This window comes from Leuciscus leuciscus, assembly GCF_965113295.1.
Source record: "Leuciscus leuciscus genome assembly, chromosome: 8".
NCBI lineage: Eukaryota > Metazoa > Chordata > Actinopteri > Cypriniformes > Leuciscidae > Leuciscus > Leuciscus leuciscus.
The window spans coordinates 381,281-401,882 of NC_138732.1; the positions used below are offsets into that span (position 1 = coordinate 381,281).

Sequence of the window (20,602 nt, forward strand, 5' to 3'; positions counted from 1 at the left end):
CGTGGAATGTTCTGTCTGTCTGCAATCAAACACTCTTAACAGGGTGTAATTTAGGTTGTATAACCAAAATGCACATTACCTTTATGTAATGTGAACCACAGAGCTTATTTTACTCGCACACAGAATGGTTGACCGACACGTATACCCTCTACAGCGAGTCAGTCTGACGTGTTTGTGGAGGGTTGATCCTTTGAAACCTCTCAAGGGGAAAAAATGTGAGATGAGAGGAACAATTATTTGTCAATGTTTTTGTGTTCTCCCGAGAAACTCTCTCAATTACTTAAAATTTTGCAAGTGAACACAAAAGCATTGAAGTATTTTTCCTCCCATTTCTACGTCTCTTTAGTGACTTCCTAGAACTTGTGTAAATTAGATGATGTGTAAAGCATTGCTGACGCACATACTCATTATTTTCTCAGCTTTTTGTTCAAAATGTTGCCCTTTTTTATTAAACTTACACATTCAAGCATTGATAAAATAAGAATGATTGAAGCTAGAATAAAATCTTTTAAAAAAATGTAAAGCTAGCAGAGGCTCTGTTATTTCTTCAGATACATTTTATATTTAGAATTAAATTTTTTGTAAATGTTGGCCTTGGCTGGGATCAAAAAAACAAAACAAAAAAAAAACACTGGCGCGAGAATGATCCTCACTGGTTCTTGCTGAAGCTCAAACGTGCTGCGTAACACGAGAATTATCCTCATTGGTTCTTGCAGAAGCTCAAACGTGCTGCGTAACACGAGAATGATCCTCATTGGTTCTCGCTGAAGCTCAAACGTGCTGCGTAACACGAGAATGAACCTCATTGGTTCTTGCTGAAGCTCAAACGTGCTGCGTAACACGAGAATTATCCTCATTGGTTCTTGCAGAAGCTCAAACGTGCTGCGTAACACGAGAATGATCCTCATTGGTTCTCGCTGAAGCTCAAACGTGCTGCGTAACACGAGAATGAACCTCATTGGTTCTCGCTGAAGCTCAAACGTGCTGCGTAACACGAGAATGAACCTCATTGGTTCTTGCTGAAGCTCAAACGTGCTGCGTAACACGAGAATGAACCTCATTGGGTCTCGCTGAAGCTCAAACGTGCTGCGTAACATAGAATGATCCTCATTGGTTCTTGCAGAAGCTCAAACGTGCTGCGTAACATGAGAATGATCCTCATTGGTTCTTGCAGAAACTCAAACGTGCTGCGTAACATGAGAATGATCCTCATTGGTTCTTGCAGAAAATCAAACGTGCTGCGTAACACGAGAATGATCCTTATTGGTTCTCGCTGAAGCTCAAACGTGCTGCGTAACACGAGAATGAACCTCATTGGTTCTTGCTGAAGCTCAAACGTGCTGCGTAACATGAGAATGAACCTCATTGGGTCTCGCTGAAGCTCAAACGTGCAGCGTAACATAGAATGATCCTCATTGGTTCTTGCAGAAGCTCAAACGTGCTGCGTAACATGAGAATGATCCTCATTGGTTCTTGCAGAAGCTCAAACGTGCTGCGTAACACGAGAATGAACCTCATTGGTTCTTGCTGAAGCTCAAACGTGCTGCGTAACATAGAATGATCCTCATTGGTTCTCGCTGAAACTCTGCATAACATGAGCATGAACCTCATTGGTTCTTGCTGAAGCTCAAACGTGCTGCGTAACATGAGAATGATCCTCACTGGTTCTTGCTGAAGCTCAAACGTGCTGCATAACACGAGAATGATCCTCACTGGTTCTTGCTGAAGCTCAAACGTGCTGCGTAACACGAGAATGATCCTCACTGGTTCTTGCTGAACCTCAAACGTGCTGCGTAACACGAGAATGATCCTCATTGGGTCTTGCAGAAGCTCAAACGTGCTGCGTAACACGAGAATGAACCTCATTGGTTCTTGCTGAAGCTCAAACGTGCTGCGTAACACGAGAATGATCCTCATTGGTTCTTGCAGAAGCTCAAACGTGCTGCGTAACACGAGAATGAACCTCATTGGTTCTTGCTGTAGCTCAAACGTGCTGCGTAACACGAGAATTAACCTCATTGGTTCTCGCTGAAGCTCAAACGTGCTGCGTAACATGAGAATGATCCTCATTGGTTCTCGCTGAAGCTCTGCGTAACATGAGAATGAACCTCATTGGTTCTTGCTGAAGCTCAAACGTGCTGCGTAACATGAGAATGATCCTCATTGGTTCTCGCTGAAGCTCAAACGTGCTGCATAACATGAGAATGATCCTCATTGGTTCTTGCTGAAGCTCAAACGTGCTGCGTAACACGAGAATGATCCTCATTGGTTCTCGCTGAAGCTCTGCGTAACATGAGAATGAACCTCATTGGTTCTTGCTGAAGCTCAAACGTGCTGCGTAACATGAGAATGATCCTCATTGGTTCTCGCTGAAGCTCTGCGTAACATGAGAATGAACCTCATTGGTTCTTGCTGAAGCTCAAACGTGCTGCGTAACATGAGAATGATCCTCATTGGTTCTCGCTGAAGCTCAAACGTGCTGCGTAACATGAGAATGAACCTCATTGGTTCTTGCTGAAGCTCAAACGTGTTGCGTAACATGAGAATTGGTTCTCGCAGAAGCTCAAACGTGTTGCGTAACACGAGAATGATCCTCATTGGTTCTCGCAGAAGCTCAAACGTGCTGCGTAACATGAGAATGAACCTCATTGGTTCTCGCTGAAGCTCAAACGTGCTGCGTAACATGAGAATGAACCTCATTGGTTCTCGCAGAAGCTCAAACGTGCTGCGTAACACGAGAATGAACCTCATTGGTTCTCGCTGAAGCTCAAACGTGTTGCGTAACATGAGAATGAACCTCATTGGTTCTCGCAGAAGCTCAAACGTGCTGCGTAACACGAGACTGAACCTCATTGGTTCTCGCTGAAGCTCAAACGTGCTGCGTAACATGAAAATGAACCTCATTGGTTCTCGCAGAAGCTCAAACGTGCTGCGTAACACGAGAATGAACCTCATTGGTTCTCGCAGAAGCTCAAACGTGCTGCGTAACACGAGAATGAACCTCATTGGTTCTCGCAGAAGCTCAAACGTGCTGCGTAACATGAGAATGCACCTCATTGGTTCTCGCTGAAGCTCAAACGTGCTGCGTAACATGAGACTGAACCTCATTGGTTCTCGCAGAAGCTCAAACGTGCTGCGTAACATGAGAATGAACCTCATTGGTTCTTGCTGAAGCTCAAACGTGCTGCGTAACATGAGAATGAACCTCATTGGTTCTCGCTGAAGCTCAAACGTGATGCGTAACACGAGAATGAAGCTCATTGGATCTTGCGGAAGCTCAAACGTGCTGTGTAACACGAGAATGAACCTCATTGGTTCTTGCGGAAGCTCAAACGTGATGCGTAACACGAGAATGAAGCTCATTGGATCTTGCTGAAGCTCAAACGTGCTGCGTAACACGAGAATGAACCTTATTGGTTCTTGCTGAAGCTCAAACGTGCTGCGTAACACGAGAATGAACCTCATTGGTTCTTGCTGAACTCAAACGTTCTGCGAAACACGAGAATGAACCTCATTGGTTCTTGCTGAAGCTCAAACGTGCTGCGTAACACGAGAATGAACCTCATTGGTTCTTGCTGAAGCTCAAACGTGCTGCGTAACACGAGAATGAACCTCATTGGTTCTTGCTGAAGCTCAAACGTGCTACGTAACATGAGAATGATCCTCATTGGTTCTCGCTGAAGCTCAAACGTGCTGTGTAACACGAGAATGAACCTCATTGGTTCTTGCGGAAGCTCAAACGTCTTGCGTAACACGAGAATGAACCTCATTGGTTCTTGCTGAAGCTCAAACGTGCTGCGTAACACGAGAATGAAGCTCATTGGATCTTGCTGAAGCTCAAACGTGCTGCGTAACACGAGAATGAACCTCATTGGTTCTCGCAGAAGCTCAAACGTGCTGCGTAACACGAGAATGAACCTCATTGGTTCTCGCAGAAGCTCAAACGTGCTGCGTAACATGAGAATGCACCTCATTGGTTCTCGCTGAAGCTCAAACGTGCTGCGTAACATGAGACTGAACCTCATTGGTTCTCGCAGAAGTTCAAACGTGCTGCGTAACATGAGAATGAACCTCATTGGTTCTTGCTGAAGCTCAAACGTGCTGCGTAACATGAGAATGAACCTCATTGGTTCTCGCTGAAGCTCAAACGTGATGCGTAACACGAGAATGAAGCTCATTGGATCTTGCGGAAGCTCAAACGTGCTGTGTAACACGAGAATGAACCTCATTGGTTCTTGCGGAAGCTCAAACGTGATGCGTAACACGAGAATGAAGCTCATTGGATCTTGCTGAAGCTCAAACGTGCTGCGTAACACGAGAATGAACCTTATTGGTTCTTGCTGAAGCTCAAACGTGCTGCGTAACACGAGAATGAACCTCATTGGTTCTTGCTGAACTCAAACGTGCTGCGTAACACGAGAATGAACCTCATTGGTTCTTGCTGAAGCTCAAACGTGCTGCGTAACACGAGAATGAACCTCATTGGTTCTTGCTGAAGCTCAAACGTGCTGCGTAACACGAGAATGAACCTCATTGGTTCTTGCTGAAGCTCAAACGTGCTACGTAACATGAGAATGATCCTCATTGGTTCTCGCTGAAGCTCAAACGTGCTGTGTAACACGAGAATGAACCTCATTGGTTCTTGCGGAAGCTCAAACGTCTTGCGTAACACGAGAATGAACCTCATTGGTTCTTGCTGAAGCTCAAACTTGCTGCGTAACACGAGAATGAACCTCATTGGTTCTTGCTGAAGCTCAAACGTGCTGCGTAACACGAGAATGATCCTCATTGGTTCTCGCTGAAGCTCAAACGTGCTACGTAACATGAGAATGAACTTCATTGGTTCTTGCTGAAGCTCAAACGTGCTGCGTAACACGAGACTGAACATCATTGGTTCTTGCTGAAGCTCAAACGTGCTGCGTAACACGAGAATGAACCTCATTGGTTCTTGCTGAAGCTCAAACGTGCTGCGTAACACGAGAATGAACCTCATTGGTTCTTGCTGAAGCTCAAACGTGCTGCGTAACACGAGAATGAAGCTCATTGGTTCTTGCTGAAGCTCAAACGTGCTGCGTAACACGAGAATGATCCTCATTGTTTCTCGCTGAAGCTCAAACGTGCTGCGTAACACGAGAATGAACCTCATTGGTTCTTGCTGAAGCTCAAACGTGCTGCGTAACACGAGAATGAACCTCATTGGTTCTTGCTGAAGCTCAAACGTGCTGCGTAACACGAGAATGAAGCTCATTGGTTCTTGCTGAAGCTCAAACGTGCTGCGTAACACGAGAATGAACCTCATTGGTTCTTGCTGAAGCTCAAACGTGCTGCGTAACACGAGAATGAAGCTCATTGGTTCTTGCTGAAGCTCAAACGTGCTGCGTAACACGAGAATGAACCTCATTGGTTCTCGCAGAAGCTCAAACGTGCTGCGTAACACGAGAATGATCCTCATTGGTTCTCGCTGAAGCTCAAACGTGCTGCGTAACACGAGAATGATCCTCATTGGTTCTCGCTGAAGCTCAAACGTGCTGCGTAACACGAGAATGAACCTCATTGGTTCTTGCAGAAGCTCAAACGTGCTGCGTAACATGAGAATGATCCTCATTGGTTCTCGCTGAAGCTCTGCGTAACATGAGAATGAACCTCATTGGTTCTTGCTGAAGCTCAAACGTGCTGCGTAACATGAGAAAATCCTCATTGGTTCTCGCTGAAGCTCAAACGTGCTGCGTAACATGAGAATGATCCTCATTGGTTCTTGCTGAAGCTCAAACGTGCTGCGTAACACGAGAATGATCCTCATTGGTTCTCGCTGAAGCTCTGCGTAACATGAGAATGAACCTCATTGGTTCTTGCTGAAGCTCAAACGTGCTGCGTAACACGAGAATGAACCTCATTGGTTCTTGCTGAAGCTCAAACGTGCTGCGTAACACGAGAATGAAGCTCATTGGTTCTTGCTGAAGCTCAAACGTGCTGCGTAACACGAGAATGAACCTCATTGGTTCTCGCAGAAGCTCAAACGTGCTGCGTAACACGAGAATGATCCTCATTGGTTCTCGCTGAAGCTCAAACGTGCTGCGTAACACGAGAATGATCCTCATTGGTTCTCGCTGAAGCTCAAACGTGCTGCGTAACACGAGAATGAACCTCATTGGTTCTTGCAGAAGCTCAAACGTGCTGCGTAACATGAGAATGATCCTCATTGGTTCTCGCTGAAGCTCTGCGTAACATGAGAATGAACCTCATTGGTTCTTGCTGAAGCTCAAACGTGCTGCGTAACATGAGAATGATCCTCATTGGTTCTCGCTGAAGCTCAAACGTGCTGCGTAACATGAGAATGATCCTCATTGGTTCTTGCTGAAGCTCAAACGTGCTGCGTAACACGAGAATGATCCTCATTGGTTCTCGCTGAAGCTCTGCGTAACATGAGAATGAACCTCATTGGTTCTTGCTGAAGCTCAAACGTGCTGCGTAACATGAGAATGATCCTCATTGGTTCTCGCTGAAGCTCTGCGTAACATTAGAATGAACCTCATTGGTTCTTGCTGAAGCTCAAACGTGCTGCGTAACATGAGAATGAACCTCATTGGTTCTTGCTGAAGCTCAAACGTGCTGCGTAACACGAGAATGAACCTCATTGGTTCTTGCTGAAGCTCAAACGTGCTGCGTAACATGAGAATGATCCTCATTGGTTCTCGCTGAAGCTCAAACGTGCTGCGTAACATGAGAATGAACCTCATTGGTTCTTGCTGAAGCTCAAACGTGCTGCGTAACACGAGAATGAACCTCATTGGTTCTCGCTGAAGCTCTGCGTAACACGAGAATGAACCTCATTGGTTCTCGCTGAAGCTCAAACGTGCTGCGTAACACGAGAATGAACCTCATTGGTTCTCGCTGAAGCTCAAACGTGTTGCGTAACATGAGAATTGGTTCTCGCAGAAGCTCAAACGTGTTGCGTAACACGAGAATGATCCTCATTGGTTCTCGCAGAAGCTCAAACGTGCTGCGTAACACGAGAATAATCCTCATTGGTTCTCGCTGAAGCTCAAACGTAACACGAGAATGATCCTCATTGGTTCTCGCTGAAGCTCAAACGTGCTGCGTAACACGAGAATGAACCACATTGGTTCTTGCGGAAGCTCAAACGTGATGCGTAACACGAGAATGAAGCTCATTGGATCTTGCGGAAGCTCAAACGTGCTGCGTAACACGAGAATGAACCTCATTGGTTCTTGCGGAAGCTCAAACGTGATGCGTAACGAGAATGAAGCTCATTGGATCTTGCTGAAGCTCAAACGTGCTGCGTAACACGAGAATGATCCTCATTGGTTCTCGCTGAAGCTCAAACGTGCTGCGTAACACGAGAATGAACCTCATTGGTTCTTGCAGAAGCTCAAACGTGCTGCGTAACATGAGAATGATCCTCATTGGTTCTCGCTGAAGCTCTGCGTAACATGAGAATGAACCTCATTGGTTCTTGCTGAAGCTCAAACGTGCTGCGTAACATGAGAATGATCCTCATTGGTTCTCGCTGAAGCTCAAACGTGCTGCGTAACATGAGAATGATCCTCATTGGTTCTTGCTGAAGCTCAAACGTGCTGCGTAACACGAGAATGATCCTCATTGGTTCTCGCTGAAGCTCTGCGTAACATGAGAATGAACCTCATTGGTTCTTGCTGAAGCTCAAACGTGCTGCGTAACATGAGAATGATCCTCATTGGTTCTCGCTGAAGCTCTGCGTAACATTAGAATGAACCTCATTGGTTCTTGCTGAAGCTCAAACGTGCTGCGTAACATGAGAATGAACCTCATTGGTTCTTGCTGAAGCTCAAACGTGCTGCGTAACACGAGAATGAACCTCATTGGTTTTTGCTGAAGCTCAAACGTGCTGCGTAACATGAGAATGATCCTCATTGGTTCTCGCTGAAGCTCAAACGTGCTGCGTAACATGAGAATGAACCTCATTGGTTCTTGCTGAAGCTCAAACGTGCTGCGTAACACGAGAATGAACCTCATTGGTTCTCGCTGAAGCTCTGCGTAACACGAGAATGAACCTCATTGGTTCTCGCTGAAGCTCAAACGTGCTGCGTAACACGAGAATGAACCTCATTGGTTCTTGCTGAAGCTCAAACGTGTTGCGTAACATGAGAATTGGTTCTCGCAGAAGCTCAAACGTGTTGCGTAACACGAGAATGATCCTCATTGGTTCTCGCAGAAGCTCAAACGTGCTGCGTAACACGAGAATGATCCTCATTGGTTCTCGCTGAAGCTCAAACGTGCTGCGTAACACGAGAATGATCCTCATTGGTTCTCGCTGAAGCTCAAACGTGCTGCGTAACACGAGAATGAACCACATTGGTTCTTGCGGAAGCTCAAACGTGATGCGTAACACGAGAATGAAGCTCATTGGATCTTGCGGAAGCTCAAACGTGCTGCGTAACACGAGAATGAACCTCATTGGTTCTTGCGGAAGCTCAAACGTGATGCGTAATGAGAATGAAGCTCATTGGATCTTGCTGAAGCTCAAACGTGCTGCGTAACACGAGAATGAACCTCATTGGTTCTTGCAGAAGCTCAAACGTGATGCGTAACACGAGAATGAAGCTCATTGGATCTTGCAGAAGCTCAAACGTGATGCGTAACACGAGAATGAACCTCATTGGTTCTTGCAGAAGCTCAAACGTGATGCGTAACACGAGAATGAAGCTCATTGGATCTTGCAGAAGCTCAAACGTATTGCATAACGAGAATGATTATCATCTTGTCACAATGCAATAAACGGTCACAAAATAGGCTTAATTTGAATATTTTTATGATGTGGGGCAGGGGGGTATATGGAATTATAGTTAACTTATTTCTCGGCCATTATGTTTGCTTAAGAAACTTAATTCTTCAAATAATATGTAGATCTGATACTTTAACTTTAATTGTAGCAGCTAAAATTGAGTAAGTTTAAATATCGCGATTCTGTTTATTATCATTTCATATTCATATAGACTTTTAAAAGTTAAATGAAGTACAGTTACACGTACATGTCACGTATGTCTTTTAGACCTGTGTGAATATGTAATTTAGATGCATGGGCATGTGTGAGCTTATGCTGACTTTCTCCCGTTATCTCTCATTATTTGACCACATTAGAACTAGTTAAAAATTATAACAGAAATCCCATTAACGCGCGCGTCCTTTAGGGTTTTAATGTTCATCAGGTTCAGTTCTCCGCGCGCCTCTTGATCAAACTGCTGGCTGATGACATTATGAGAGAATGATGATGATGATGAAAAGCGCGTGATCGCATCTGTGTCAGACTGTGTCAAAGGTCATCGGAAGCGTGCGCGTTTGATCTCTGTCTGCGGTGACGCGCGAGTGAACGCGATGATTTGCGGCTGATGCGGGTTTGTGCGCATGTTAATCCAGGTCAGAGTCGTTATGATAGAAGCTCTTTTGTTGCGGCTCTCTGGCCCGGATCGCTTTCATCTAATTGTGGGTCTCTCTGTAATTGAGCACACCGTCAAATTCGGTTTGTTCTCGCAAACTTTTCTTCAAGTGCTTCGACAAGAAGAGATTGTGTCTGATTTCACCCCCGTTTCGCAATCCGTCTTTATTTCCGCACGAAGGTTCGCGCAGATTTAATGTTGAACACATTCTTCCGATGCAGGTCGTTATACGAGTCCGCGGTCAACAAAGGAGGGCGTCTATAAAGAGCCTTTGACCAGTGAAATCCGAGATCCTAAAAGCTTCGCTTGAGCCACAGAGACCGAGGAAAAGCTCACTGGAGCTTCACATCTCACTGAGAAATGACTCGCCTGCCAGAGCGCGCGGAGAACCGGTGAGCAGCGCGCGCGTTAGGACGAACGTACGTTGAAGTTTGCGCGTTCTTGGCATCGCTTGGCTCACAGATGAATGAAACTCAATCCGCGTTAATCTGCTGCTCTTTCTGGGAGGTATATAGCGCGATTACCCGCGCGATGGACGCGCACTGAGCATGTCTGCCGTTCCGCGAGCTTCCGAAAGCGTTCCCACAGCGTTCAACCTGCACCATGGTGGAGAACAGCCTGGACATCATGTGTCTGAACAAATACGGCCCCAGTTCCTCCTCCTCATCATCCTCAGACGCAGAAAAGAAACTTTTCTCCAAGCTCAAGGTGAGTTTGACCAAGAAGTACCCGCAGAAGAACGCGCAGACCCTGAGCGCGCAGTACGGCACGAACCTGCTGCTGATCGGCTTGTCCGTGATGCTCGCGCTCGCGCACCACGGGCCCGCGGTGAGAGAGGAACACCTGCTGACCTTCATCACGGTGCTCATGCTCGTGCAACTCGTGTGGATGATCTGCTATATGATCCGGAGGGAGCGCGAGCGCAGCCCGGTGCCGGAGAGAGACGCGCACGCGGGCACGAGCTGGATCCGAGGTGAACCAACCAACCGGCTCGTTTACTGAACGCTTAGCTCTGTGAGCGTGAGAATGATTTGTGTGCTGTTTGCTTGTCAGGGGGGCTGACGATGCTGGCGTTACTGTCGCTCATCATGGACGCGTTCCGCATCGGATATTTCGTCGGGTATCATTCCTGCATCTCCGCCGTGCTCGGGGTCTATCCCATCGTCCACGCGCTGCACACCATATCCCAGGTGAGAACGCGCATGTGTCACGCGCTCATGTTTCATTTTGTAACGCAAAGTTGAGATGCTGAAACATTTTTCCCCGGGTTTAATAAAGTGACTTAAACGTCACACTCATTCGCATACATGGGGATTGCATGAGAAAAAACTAATTAAACATTCAACTCTGGTCAAAAATATCAATAGAAATAAAAGAAAGTCGGTAATCTCTTCTCCTGTCACTTCTATTCCTGACACTCTACGCACATGCGCAGTTCTCATTGTACCTCAAATTACCATAAATGCACAATGGTCACATTGCGTTACAATTTGTCCAAAGCAGCTTCACGTGAGTAATGTTGCAAAGTTCTTCAGTTATGAAGTGATTCATCTTTAGATGGAAGCAGAAGGTGTACAATGCTGGGGAAAGTTACTTTGAAAAGTAGTGCGTTACAATATTGTGTTACTCCCTTAAAAAGTAACTAATTGCGTTACTTAGTTACTTATTTTAGAAAAGTAATGCGTTACGTTACTCTTGTGTTACTTTTTTCCACCTGGGCTTGTTTTTTTATAACAAAAAGTTATATTTTTGGGCAAAAGTAAAGACCCTTTCACACCAAAAGTGAAATAATAATCCTCAGGCTGAAGGAAATGCAGATTCACTCCTGTACAGTAGAGTATGGTAGAGTACAGTAGTGTACAGTAGATAAGAGCACAGTAGTGTACGGTAGAGTACAGTAGGGTACAGTAGAGTACAGCAGTGTACAGTAGAGAAGAGTACAGTGGTGTGTGGTAGAGTACAGCAGTGTACAGTAGAGTGCAGTAGTGTACAGTAGAGTACAGTAGAGTGCAGTAGTGTACAGTAGAGTACAGTAGAGGGTGACGCTTAAACAAACCTTTCTGCTGCTGTTCTGGATAACAGAAGAAGAGGATGCAGGAAGAAAGTTTAACACTTACTGTACCAATAAAAACAAAAAAATCTACAGTCATTTTTGCTTATGGTTTAGCTGAATCATTGAAGATCAGAAGGAAGTGCATTGGTCAATAAAGTGAGATTAAATGCATACAAATTTATGTTTTATTTAACATATTTAGTTATTGGAGGTTTGCACAGTATTCTGATTCTGCATTTCACTGATATGAATCATTTTGAGGAATATTGAATCTTTTTTTTGTGCAAGTGAGATGAGTAAATGCACGCTCACATTTAGTCTAGATCTACAATAACCATCATGTTTACACACACACACACACACACACACACACACACACACACACACACACACACACACACACACACACACACACACACACACACACACACACACACACACACCGCCTCTGCACTGGGACAGGAGAGCTGTCAGTGCTCTCAGTGACTCAGATAATTAGTTGTAATTTTTTTAAGTAATGTGTTACTTTACTAGTTACTTGAAAAGTAATCAGATTATGTAACTCAAGTTACTTGTACTGAGTTTTCCCCAACACTGCTCATTATCCGCCCGGTTCAGTTCAAGAACAGTGTGAATGTGGCAGAGATGAACTACACTGATGCTGATGTGTGTTTGCTCTGATCAGGTGCATTTCCTCTGGTTCCACATCAAAGACGTCATCAAGAAATACGAGACCTTCGAAAGGTACAGACGCGCTTCCTCCTGACACTCTCTTATTCAGAACGCCTGGGACTCAGTGCTGGTGAACATCAGATGCATGAGAAGCTTCTCAGTACATGCCTTTAGAAACGGCTAGATTACAAGACATTATGTAGAAGGATTTAACTCCACACTCGTGTGTGTGTGTGTGTGTGTGTGAGCAGGTTCGGAGTGATTCATGCCGTCTTCACGAACCTGTTGCTCTGGTGTAATGGAGTGATGTCAGAAGCTGAACATTTCCTCAACAACCACCGGAGACGCTTAACAGCACTGGGATACGACAATAGCTCTACAGGTGTGTGTGAGTGAGAGTGAGAGTGTGTTTGCGTGAGAGAGTGTTTGTGTGTGTGAGTGAGAGTGAGAGTGTGTGTGAGTGAGAGAGTGTTTGCGTGTTTGTGTGTTAGTGTGTGTGTGTTTTTGACTACTCACTGTGGGAGGAGTCTGAGCTCTTTTCTGCCATATAGTCTCTCTCTCTCTCCGTCTCTCTCTCTCTCTCTCTCTCTCTCTCTCTCTCTCTCTCTCTCTCTCTCTCTCTCTCAGTCTCTCTCTCTCTCTCTCTCTCTCAGTCTCTCTCTCTCTCTCTCTCTCTCTCAGTCTCTCTCTCTCTCTCTCTCTCTCTCTCTCAGTCTCTCTCTCTCAGTCTCTCTCTGTCTCTCTCTCTCTCAGTCTCTCTCTCTCTCCGTCTCTCTCTCACTCTCAGTCTCTCTTTCTCTCTCTATCTCTCTCTGTCTCTCTCTCTCTCAGTCTCTCTCTCTCTCCGTCTCTCTCTCTCTCTCAGTCTCTCTCTGTCTCTCTCTCTCTCCGTCTCTCTCTCACTCTCAGTCTCTCTCTCTCTCTCTCCGTCTCTCTCTCTCTCTCTCCGTCTCTCTCTCTCAGTCTCTCTCTCTCTGTCTCTCTCTCTCAGTCTCTCTCTCTCCGTCTCTCTCTCTCTCTCTGTCTCTCTCTCTCAGTCTCTCTCTCTCTCCGTCTCTTTCTCTCTCTGTCTCTCTCTCTCTCTCTCTCTCTCAGTCTCTCTCTCTCTCTCAGTCTCTCTCTCAGTCTCTCTCTCTCCGTCTCTCTCTCTCTCTCTCTCCGTCTCTCTCTCTCTGTCTCTCTCTCTCTGTCTGTCTCTCTGTCTCTCTCTCTCTCTCTCTCTCTCTCTCTCTCTCTCTCTCTCTCTCTCTCTCTCTCTCTCTCTCACTCTCTCTGGATTAGATTAGATGGATTAGACCTTTAGATGGCGTCAGAGAGTCATGTTCATGTTTCTGTGTGTCACAGAGTCTGTTTGTAAATCTAAGTTAAAATCCTCCCTCTTTTCACAGGTTTACAACTGTCCTTGATTTTAATGTTGATGTAAACTCCCTGCACTGCAAAAAAATGCTTTTCTTTCTTTGTATTTTTGTCTTGTTTCCAGTCCAAATATCAAACATTTCTTAAATCAAGATGCATTTACTAGATGAATAAAATAATATAAAATATTATGTCCTGTTTTCCAGGGGAAATAATCACAACTATGGGCCCTATCTTGCACCCAGTGCAATTGACTTTGTACAGCAACGCATGTATCATTCCTATTTTGCACCCGCGCACAGCGGACTTTTCCCTCCACAGACGCACGTCGGTAAATTAGGGAATGAACTTGCGCTCCCGGGGGCGGTTCAGCGAAAAGAGGAGGCGTGTTCCGGCGCAAACGTTCCCTGGTGCTATTTTGCAGTTTCAGAAAACAATTCCGCCACAGACCAGGAGAAACCTAGTCTAAAGTCAGTGGAGCGTTGTGCATGTTATTCATATGCTATTTTAAGGGCGCATGCTTGGCCATAATGTAGCGTGTGCACAACACACACACACTTTGATTCTCTCATCTACACACAGACACAGCAGTTCACATTTTTAGAAAACCATACATTATTACAAGGAAAAATATTCCACACGAAGGAAATCATTGTTGTGTCCATGAAGATAGCATAAAAATAGCATAAATCTAGCTTACACATTTACCCAAATTATTATACGCCTGTTTAACCGAAGCTAATGTGTGTGTGTTTCTCCATCCCCAGTGTCACTTCTCTGTTTTACGGCCCTGACGAGAACGTCGGTCTCCTCGGCTGTGAACCGCTCCTGGCGCGCGTCTGGCAAATCCGCCGTTATAATAGCAAACCGCCATGGAACAAGCGTGCCTGCTCTTAAAGGGAATGTGAGATGACGCTCTGATTGGTTTATTTCACGTTACGCCCAAACCACACCTATGAGTAATGAAGCTACTTCAGACCAACCCATTTTAGATTTGCGTCGGAGAGTCATTTATCCCGCCGGTATAATAGCAACAGCGCCCGAGACCCGCCCACAAAGTTACTTGCGTTTCGTGTTTGATACTTGCCTTTCAGATCGTTAAAATAGGGCCCTAAGTGAGTTTTTGCTTAAAACAAGCAAAATAATCTGCCAGTAATAGGTTACAAGATCATTTTTCTTACCCCATTGGCAGATTATTTTGCTTGTTTTAAGCAAAAACTCACTTAATTTTGGTTAATTTCCCCAGAAAACAAGACTTAATATCTTATGTCATTTAGTACTTTAGTAAATCTTAAGTATCTTTATCTTGATTTAAGAAATGTTTGATATTTGGACTGGAAACAAGACAAAAATACTGAGTAAGAAAAGCATTTTTTTTTTGCAGTGTGTATCATTTGTTTTGCGGTCTTTCTTGTTTTTTACATATTTATACTTTTGTACAGCACAATTGATCAGTGTTGCTTTTACTGTGCTATCAGGGGCCGGGAAGAGGCTTTAGGTTGGGGGTGCTGGGGGTTTGGGTTAGACTATAAAAGACTATAAAACTCGTCAAAACTTCACAACAAGCGTATCAGTGAGAACATTCGTTTAAACAGCACACACACACAAACACACCTGAACTTGACTGCACATCACATTTTTGACATTATTGATACTGCTTTTAATCGTAATGCAGGTCTACGGGACATAAATTAAGCCTTGAGATAAAAGGGTTATTGGGCCGTTTACACTGTCTTTTACATCAAAAGAGCGTTCACAGCGACAGGAAATAGAAATGAACACAAAAAACCTGCCTAGTGTCTACCTTACACACCACTCGCGCTCAGGAGTCGAGCGGCTGCGGACCAATCATTTCTACACACACACTTTCACAATATGATGTAACACTCTGCGCGTATGTTTCAAAAATCATAATTTAACATATAAATAACACTTTTTAAATAGCCCACTTAAAGTTTATTACAAATACATTTCTAAATGCTAAAAGAGAATAAATGTAAATGAACAAAAATTTGCGTTGCATTTACAATCCTGTGAAAACAGCATCTCACTTCCAGTGCGCTATATGGTTGATTGATTATCTTCCGAAGGTTTTGCAGAGTGTGAGCTGACGTGTGTGTGTGTGTGTGTGTGTGTGTGTGTGTGTGTGTCCGCAGTGGACGTGGAGCCTCACTGTAACTGCACCACCAGCGTCTGCTCCATGTTCTCCACCAGCCTCTACTATCTCTACCCCTTCAACATCGAGTACCACATCTTTGTGTCGGCCATGTTGTTCGTGATGTGGAAGAACATCGGGCGAACGCTAGACCGGCACAGCAACCGCAAGCGTCCCAGCACGCGCAGTCCGGGTCTTCTGATCGGGGCGCTCGCGGGCCTGCTAGCGCTGGCTAGCTCCGTCACGGTTCTGGTGGTGTACCTCATCCATGTGGAGAAGTCGGAGGAGACGCGCGAGGCCGCCATCTCCATGTTCTACTGCTACGGCGTGGTGATGCTAGCCTGCATGTGTGGCGCTAGCGGCACGGGGCTGCTGGTGTACCGGCTGCAGGACTGTCCCATGGACACGGGATCGAACCCGTCGCGCACGCTGGACACGGAGCTGTTGCTGGGCTCGTCGCTGGGCTCGTGGCTAATGTCCTGGTGTAGCGTGGTGGCGGCCGCGGCCGCGGCGGGGCGTAGCAGCTTCCACTGGACCTGCCTAGCGTACTCGCTTCTGCTGGTTCTGGAGAAGTGCATGCAGAACTTGTTCATCGTGGAGTCGCTGTACCGGCGAAGCCGAGAGGACGAGCCGGCTCCACCCGAGATCTTCTCCGTCACGCCGCCGTACGACGGCATCGTGAACCGCGGCTACGAGACGCAGGATAAACGCTGCGCTGCTCTGGAGGCTAGCGAGGCTAGCGAGAACAGGCAGGGGTTCGGGAGGAAGAACGGGGACGCTACGGTTCCTGTGGGAAACCGGCTCAACGTGACGACCGGGAGGAAGAGGCAGATCCTGAAGAACATCACCATCTTCCTCTTCATGTGCAACGTCTCGGTAAGCTTTTACACCGCAGAAATAATCATGCTGTAGTATAGCATGAAAAGTCAAAATGATGACATACTAAATCTGAATTATGAGATAAAAAGTCAAAATGATGACATACTAAATCTGAATTATGAGATAAAAAGTAAAAATTATGACATACTAAATCTGAATTATGAGATAAAAAGTCAAAATGATGACATACTAAATCTGAATTATGAGATAGTCAAAATGGTGACATATTAAGTCATAATTATGAGATTAAAAAGTCAAAATATTATTTATTTTTTAATTATTCAACTTTAATCTCAGGATTTTTGATTTAGTATATCAGTTTCGAATCATAATTTTTATAATATATCATACTTTCATTTTTTTATCTCAGTTATGATATAGTATAATTATGACCTTTTATCTCAATTATGACTTAATTTGTCATAATTTTGACTTATCTCATAATTATGATTGTCATAATTTTGACTTTTTTCATAATTATGATTTAGCATTTAATAATTTTGTCTTTTTATCTCATAATTATAACTTAGTATGTCATAATTTTGACTTTATTTCATAAATATGATTGTCATAATTTTGACTATCATAATTATAACTTAGTATGTCATAATTTTGACTTTATCTCATAATTATAACTTAGTATAATTATAACTTAGTGGGCCCTATTTTAATGATTTGAAACTTAAGTATCAAGCGCGAAACGCAAGTAACTTTGTGGGCGGGTCTCGGCTGTTGCTATTATACCGGCGGGATAAATGACTCTCCGACGCAAATCTAAAATGTGTTGGTCTGAAGTAGCTTCATTACTCATAGGTGTGGTTTGGGCGTAAGGTGAAATAAACCAATCAGAGCGTCATCTCACATTCCCTTTAAGAGCAGGCGCGCTTGTTCCATGGCGGATTGCTATTATAACGGCGGATTTGCCAGACGCACGCCAGGAGCGGTTCACAGCCGAGGAGACCGACGTTCTCGTCAGGGCTGTAAAACACAGAGAAGTGACATTGGGGATGGAGAAACACACACAAATTAGCTTCGGTTAAACAGGCGTATGATAATTTGGGTAAATGTGTAAGCTAGATGTATGCTTTTATAATAAACTGTCTATCTATCTATCTATCTATTGTAATAATGTATGATTTGCAAAAATGAAAACTGCTGCTTCTGTGTAGATGAGAGAATCAAAGTTTATGTGCGTTGTGCACACGCTACATTGGTTATGGCCAAGCATGCGCCCTTAAAATAGCATATGAATAACATGCGCAACGCGCCACTGACTTTAAACTAGTTTTTTTCGGTCAGTGGCGGAATTGTTTTCTGAAACTGCAAAATAGCACCAGGGAACGTTTGCGCCGGAACACGCCTCCTCTTTTCGCTGAACCGCCCCCGGGAGGGCAAGTTCATTCCCTAATTTACCGACGTGCGTCTGTGGAGGGAAAAGTCCACTGTGCGCGGGTGCAAGATAGGGCCCAGTATGTCATAATTTTGACTTTATCTCATAATTATAACTTAGTATGTCATAAATTTGACTTATCTCATAATTATGATTTTCATAATTTTGACTTTGTATCTTTGTCATAATTTTTACTTTTTATCTGATAATTATAACTTAGTATGTCATAATTTTGACTTTATCTCATAATTATAACTTAGTATGTCATAAATTTGACTTATCTCATAATTATAACTTAGTATGTCATAATTTTGACTTATCTCATAATTATAACTTAGTATGTCATAATTTTGACTCAATATCTGGTAATTTTGTTTCTCCAGTAAATGTATCTTTATGTAAGAATGTTTAGATGTTTGAGCTGGAAACGAGACAGAAACTCTGAGGAAGAAGAGCGTGATATTTTCAGTGCAGAACATTCCGCTTCAGAAAGAAACTCATGTTTGAGGAAGCAAGTAAATGACGAGATCCTGGTTTGATCTGTGGTTTTGTCTCTGGTTCAGCTGTGGATTCTCCCGGCCTTCGGCTGCCGGCCTCAGTACGAGAGTGTTCCGGAGACCGAGACGTTCGGGTTCAGCGTGTGGACCACGGTTCTGAACGTGGCTATTCCCATGAGCCTCTTCTACCGCATGCACTCCGTGGCCTCGCTCTTCGAGGTCTTCAGGAAGGTCTGAGGACCAGTCATGTGACCATTCAGAGTGGGAACCATCCGATCATGTGACTCCTCAGAGCGGGAACCATTCGGACTTTATCTGGTGCTCAAACACTGTACAGACACACAGACACACACACACACCATCAGTCTGCGTTCATAATGAGGCATCGTGTGTGTCGATCTGATCAAGTTCTCATGGATTTGATTGGCTCTCTCAATAACTAGACGTTCTCAGGCCTGAAGATTCTCACACACTCCTCAATGTTTACAAACCACGTCTCGAGTCCAACACTGTTCTCTTATATCCAGTTCTCCGGTGGGATTTAATCCTGAATGTTTTAGTACACTGTCCAGTTGGAAAATCCTTGAATCTATCAGGCCATTGACCTCGAATCTAGTGCATATTGTACTTTATCTTTCAATCTGTTTTGTAGTTTGTCAGTTTTCACGTTCTGTATTTGCTTTGGGTCTGTTATAGATGAAAACATTCAGTGAAACACATGATCAGTGACACAGGAATCACATCACAGACTGAGTTTAACTCGTCATACTTCATCATTTCTTCAGATGATGTCATTGTGTAGCTCATGTGTCGTGCGGGAAAACGTGTGTATATCGTGGGAACGGACTGTTAATTCATATGTCGTGTGTGAGACTCTATTCGACATGTATTATCTGTCACATATAGCCCATGTTTTGAAACATGTTATGAATGTATATCGTCTGTTTTACTATTGGTTCTTGCACTGTGTTTGTGAAGATATGTGTGTTTGTGTGTGTTTGTGAAGATGTGTGTGTTTGTGAAGATGTGTGTGACAGTGAGAGACCGACACCTTGAAACGCTCCTGTATGAGAGAGAAATTAGGTTTTATGTGTCTTTGTGGATTTAATGTCACTCACACTCACTCACACTCTCTAACACACACACACACACACACACACACACACACACACACACACACACACACACACACACACACACACACACACACACACACACACACACTCTCTCTCACACACACACACACACACACACACACACACACACACACACACACACACACACACACACACACACACACACACACACACACACACACACACTGTTCTGAAAGTTTCTCTTGAATGTGATTATGGAAAGTTCTCAGTTGGAAGAAGTTCTTCAGTCTGAGCAGAAACGATGTTTCACTGTTGATGATCAGCAGATACTAAACGATTTTATCATCAACCTTTTTATCTTCTTTTTAAACACGCCTCCAAACACACACTGAAACACCTCCTAACACACACTGAAACACCTCCTAACACACACTGAAACACCTCAGAACACACACTGAAACGCCTCCTAACACACACTGAAACACCTCAGAACACACACTGAAACACCTCAGAACACACACTGAAACACCTCAGAACACACACTGAAACACTTCCAAACACACACTGAAACGCCTCCAAACACACACTGAAACGCCTCCTAACACACACTGAAACACCTCAGAACACACACTGAAACACCTCCTAACACACACTGAAACACCTCAGAACACACACTGAAACACTTCCAAACACACACTGAAACACTTCCAAACACACACTGAAACGCCTCCAAACACACACTGAAACGCCTCCTAACACACACTGAAACACCTCAGAACACACACTGAAACACCTCCTAACACACACTGAAACACCTCAGAACACACACTGAAACACTTCCAAACACACACTGAAACGCCTCCAAAAACAAACTCAAACGCCTCCTAACACACACTGAAACATCTCCTAACACACACTGAAACGCCTCCTAACACACACTGAAACATCTCCTAACACACACTGAAACACCTCCTAACACACACACACTGAAACGCCTCCTAACACACTGAAACGCCCCCTAACACACACTGAAACGCCCCCTAACACACACTGAAACGCCTCCTAACAC

At 44.4% G+C, this 20,602-nt stretch overlaps 1 protein-coding gene across 1 annotated transcript; it reads left to right on the top strand.

Annotated features, from left to right (window-relative positions):
* The first annotated feature begins 8,415 nt into the window (after positions 1-8,415).
* otop1 (otopetrin 1) lies at positions 8,416-19,907 on the top strand. The gene is made up of 6 exons (XM_082177014.1): positions 8,416-10,407; positions 10,488-10,624; positions 12,173-12,231; positions 12,411-12,541; positions 15,672-16,546; positions 18,503-19,907. The coding sequence occupies exons 1-6, from the start codon at positions 10,038-10,040 to the stop codon at positions 18,671-18,673; spliced, it is 1,743 nt and encodes a 580-aa protein (XP_082033140.1). The 5' UTR covers positions 8,416-10,037; the 3' UTR covers positions 18,674-19,907.
* Positions 19,908-20,602: the final 695 nt, after the last annotated feature.

Bases quoted from the DNA above. Each gene is read 5' to 3' on its own strand.
- otop1 (XM_082177014.1), top strand. From the start codon at position 10,038: ATGGTGGAGAACAGCCTGGACATCATGTGTCTGAACAAATACGGCCCC. The intron at 10,625-12,172 runs GTGAGAACGCGC...TGCTCTGATCAG, and splicing joins CGCTGCACACCATATCCCAG to GTGCATTTCCTCTGGTTCCA. The intron at 16,547-18,502 runs GTAAGCTTTTAC...TCTCTGGTTCAG, and splicing joins TCTTCATGTGCAACGTCTCG to CTGTGGATTCTCCCGGCCTT.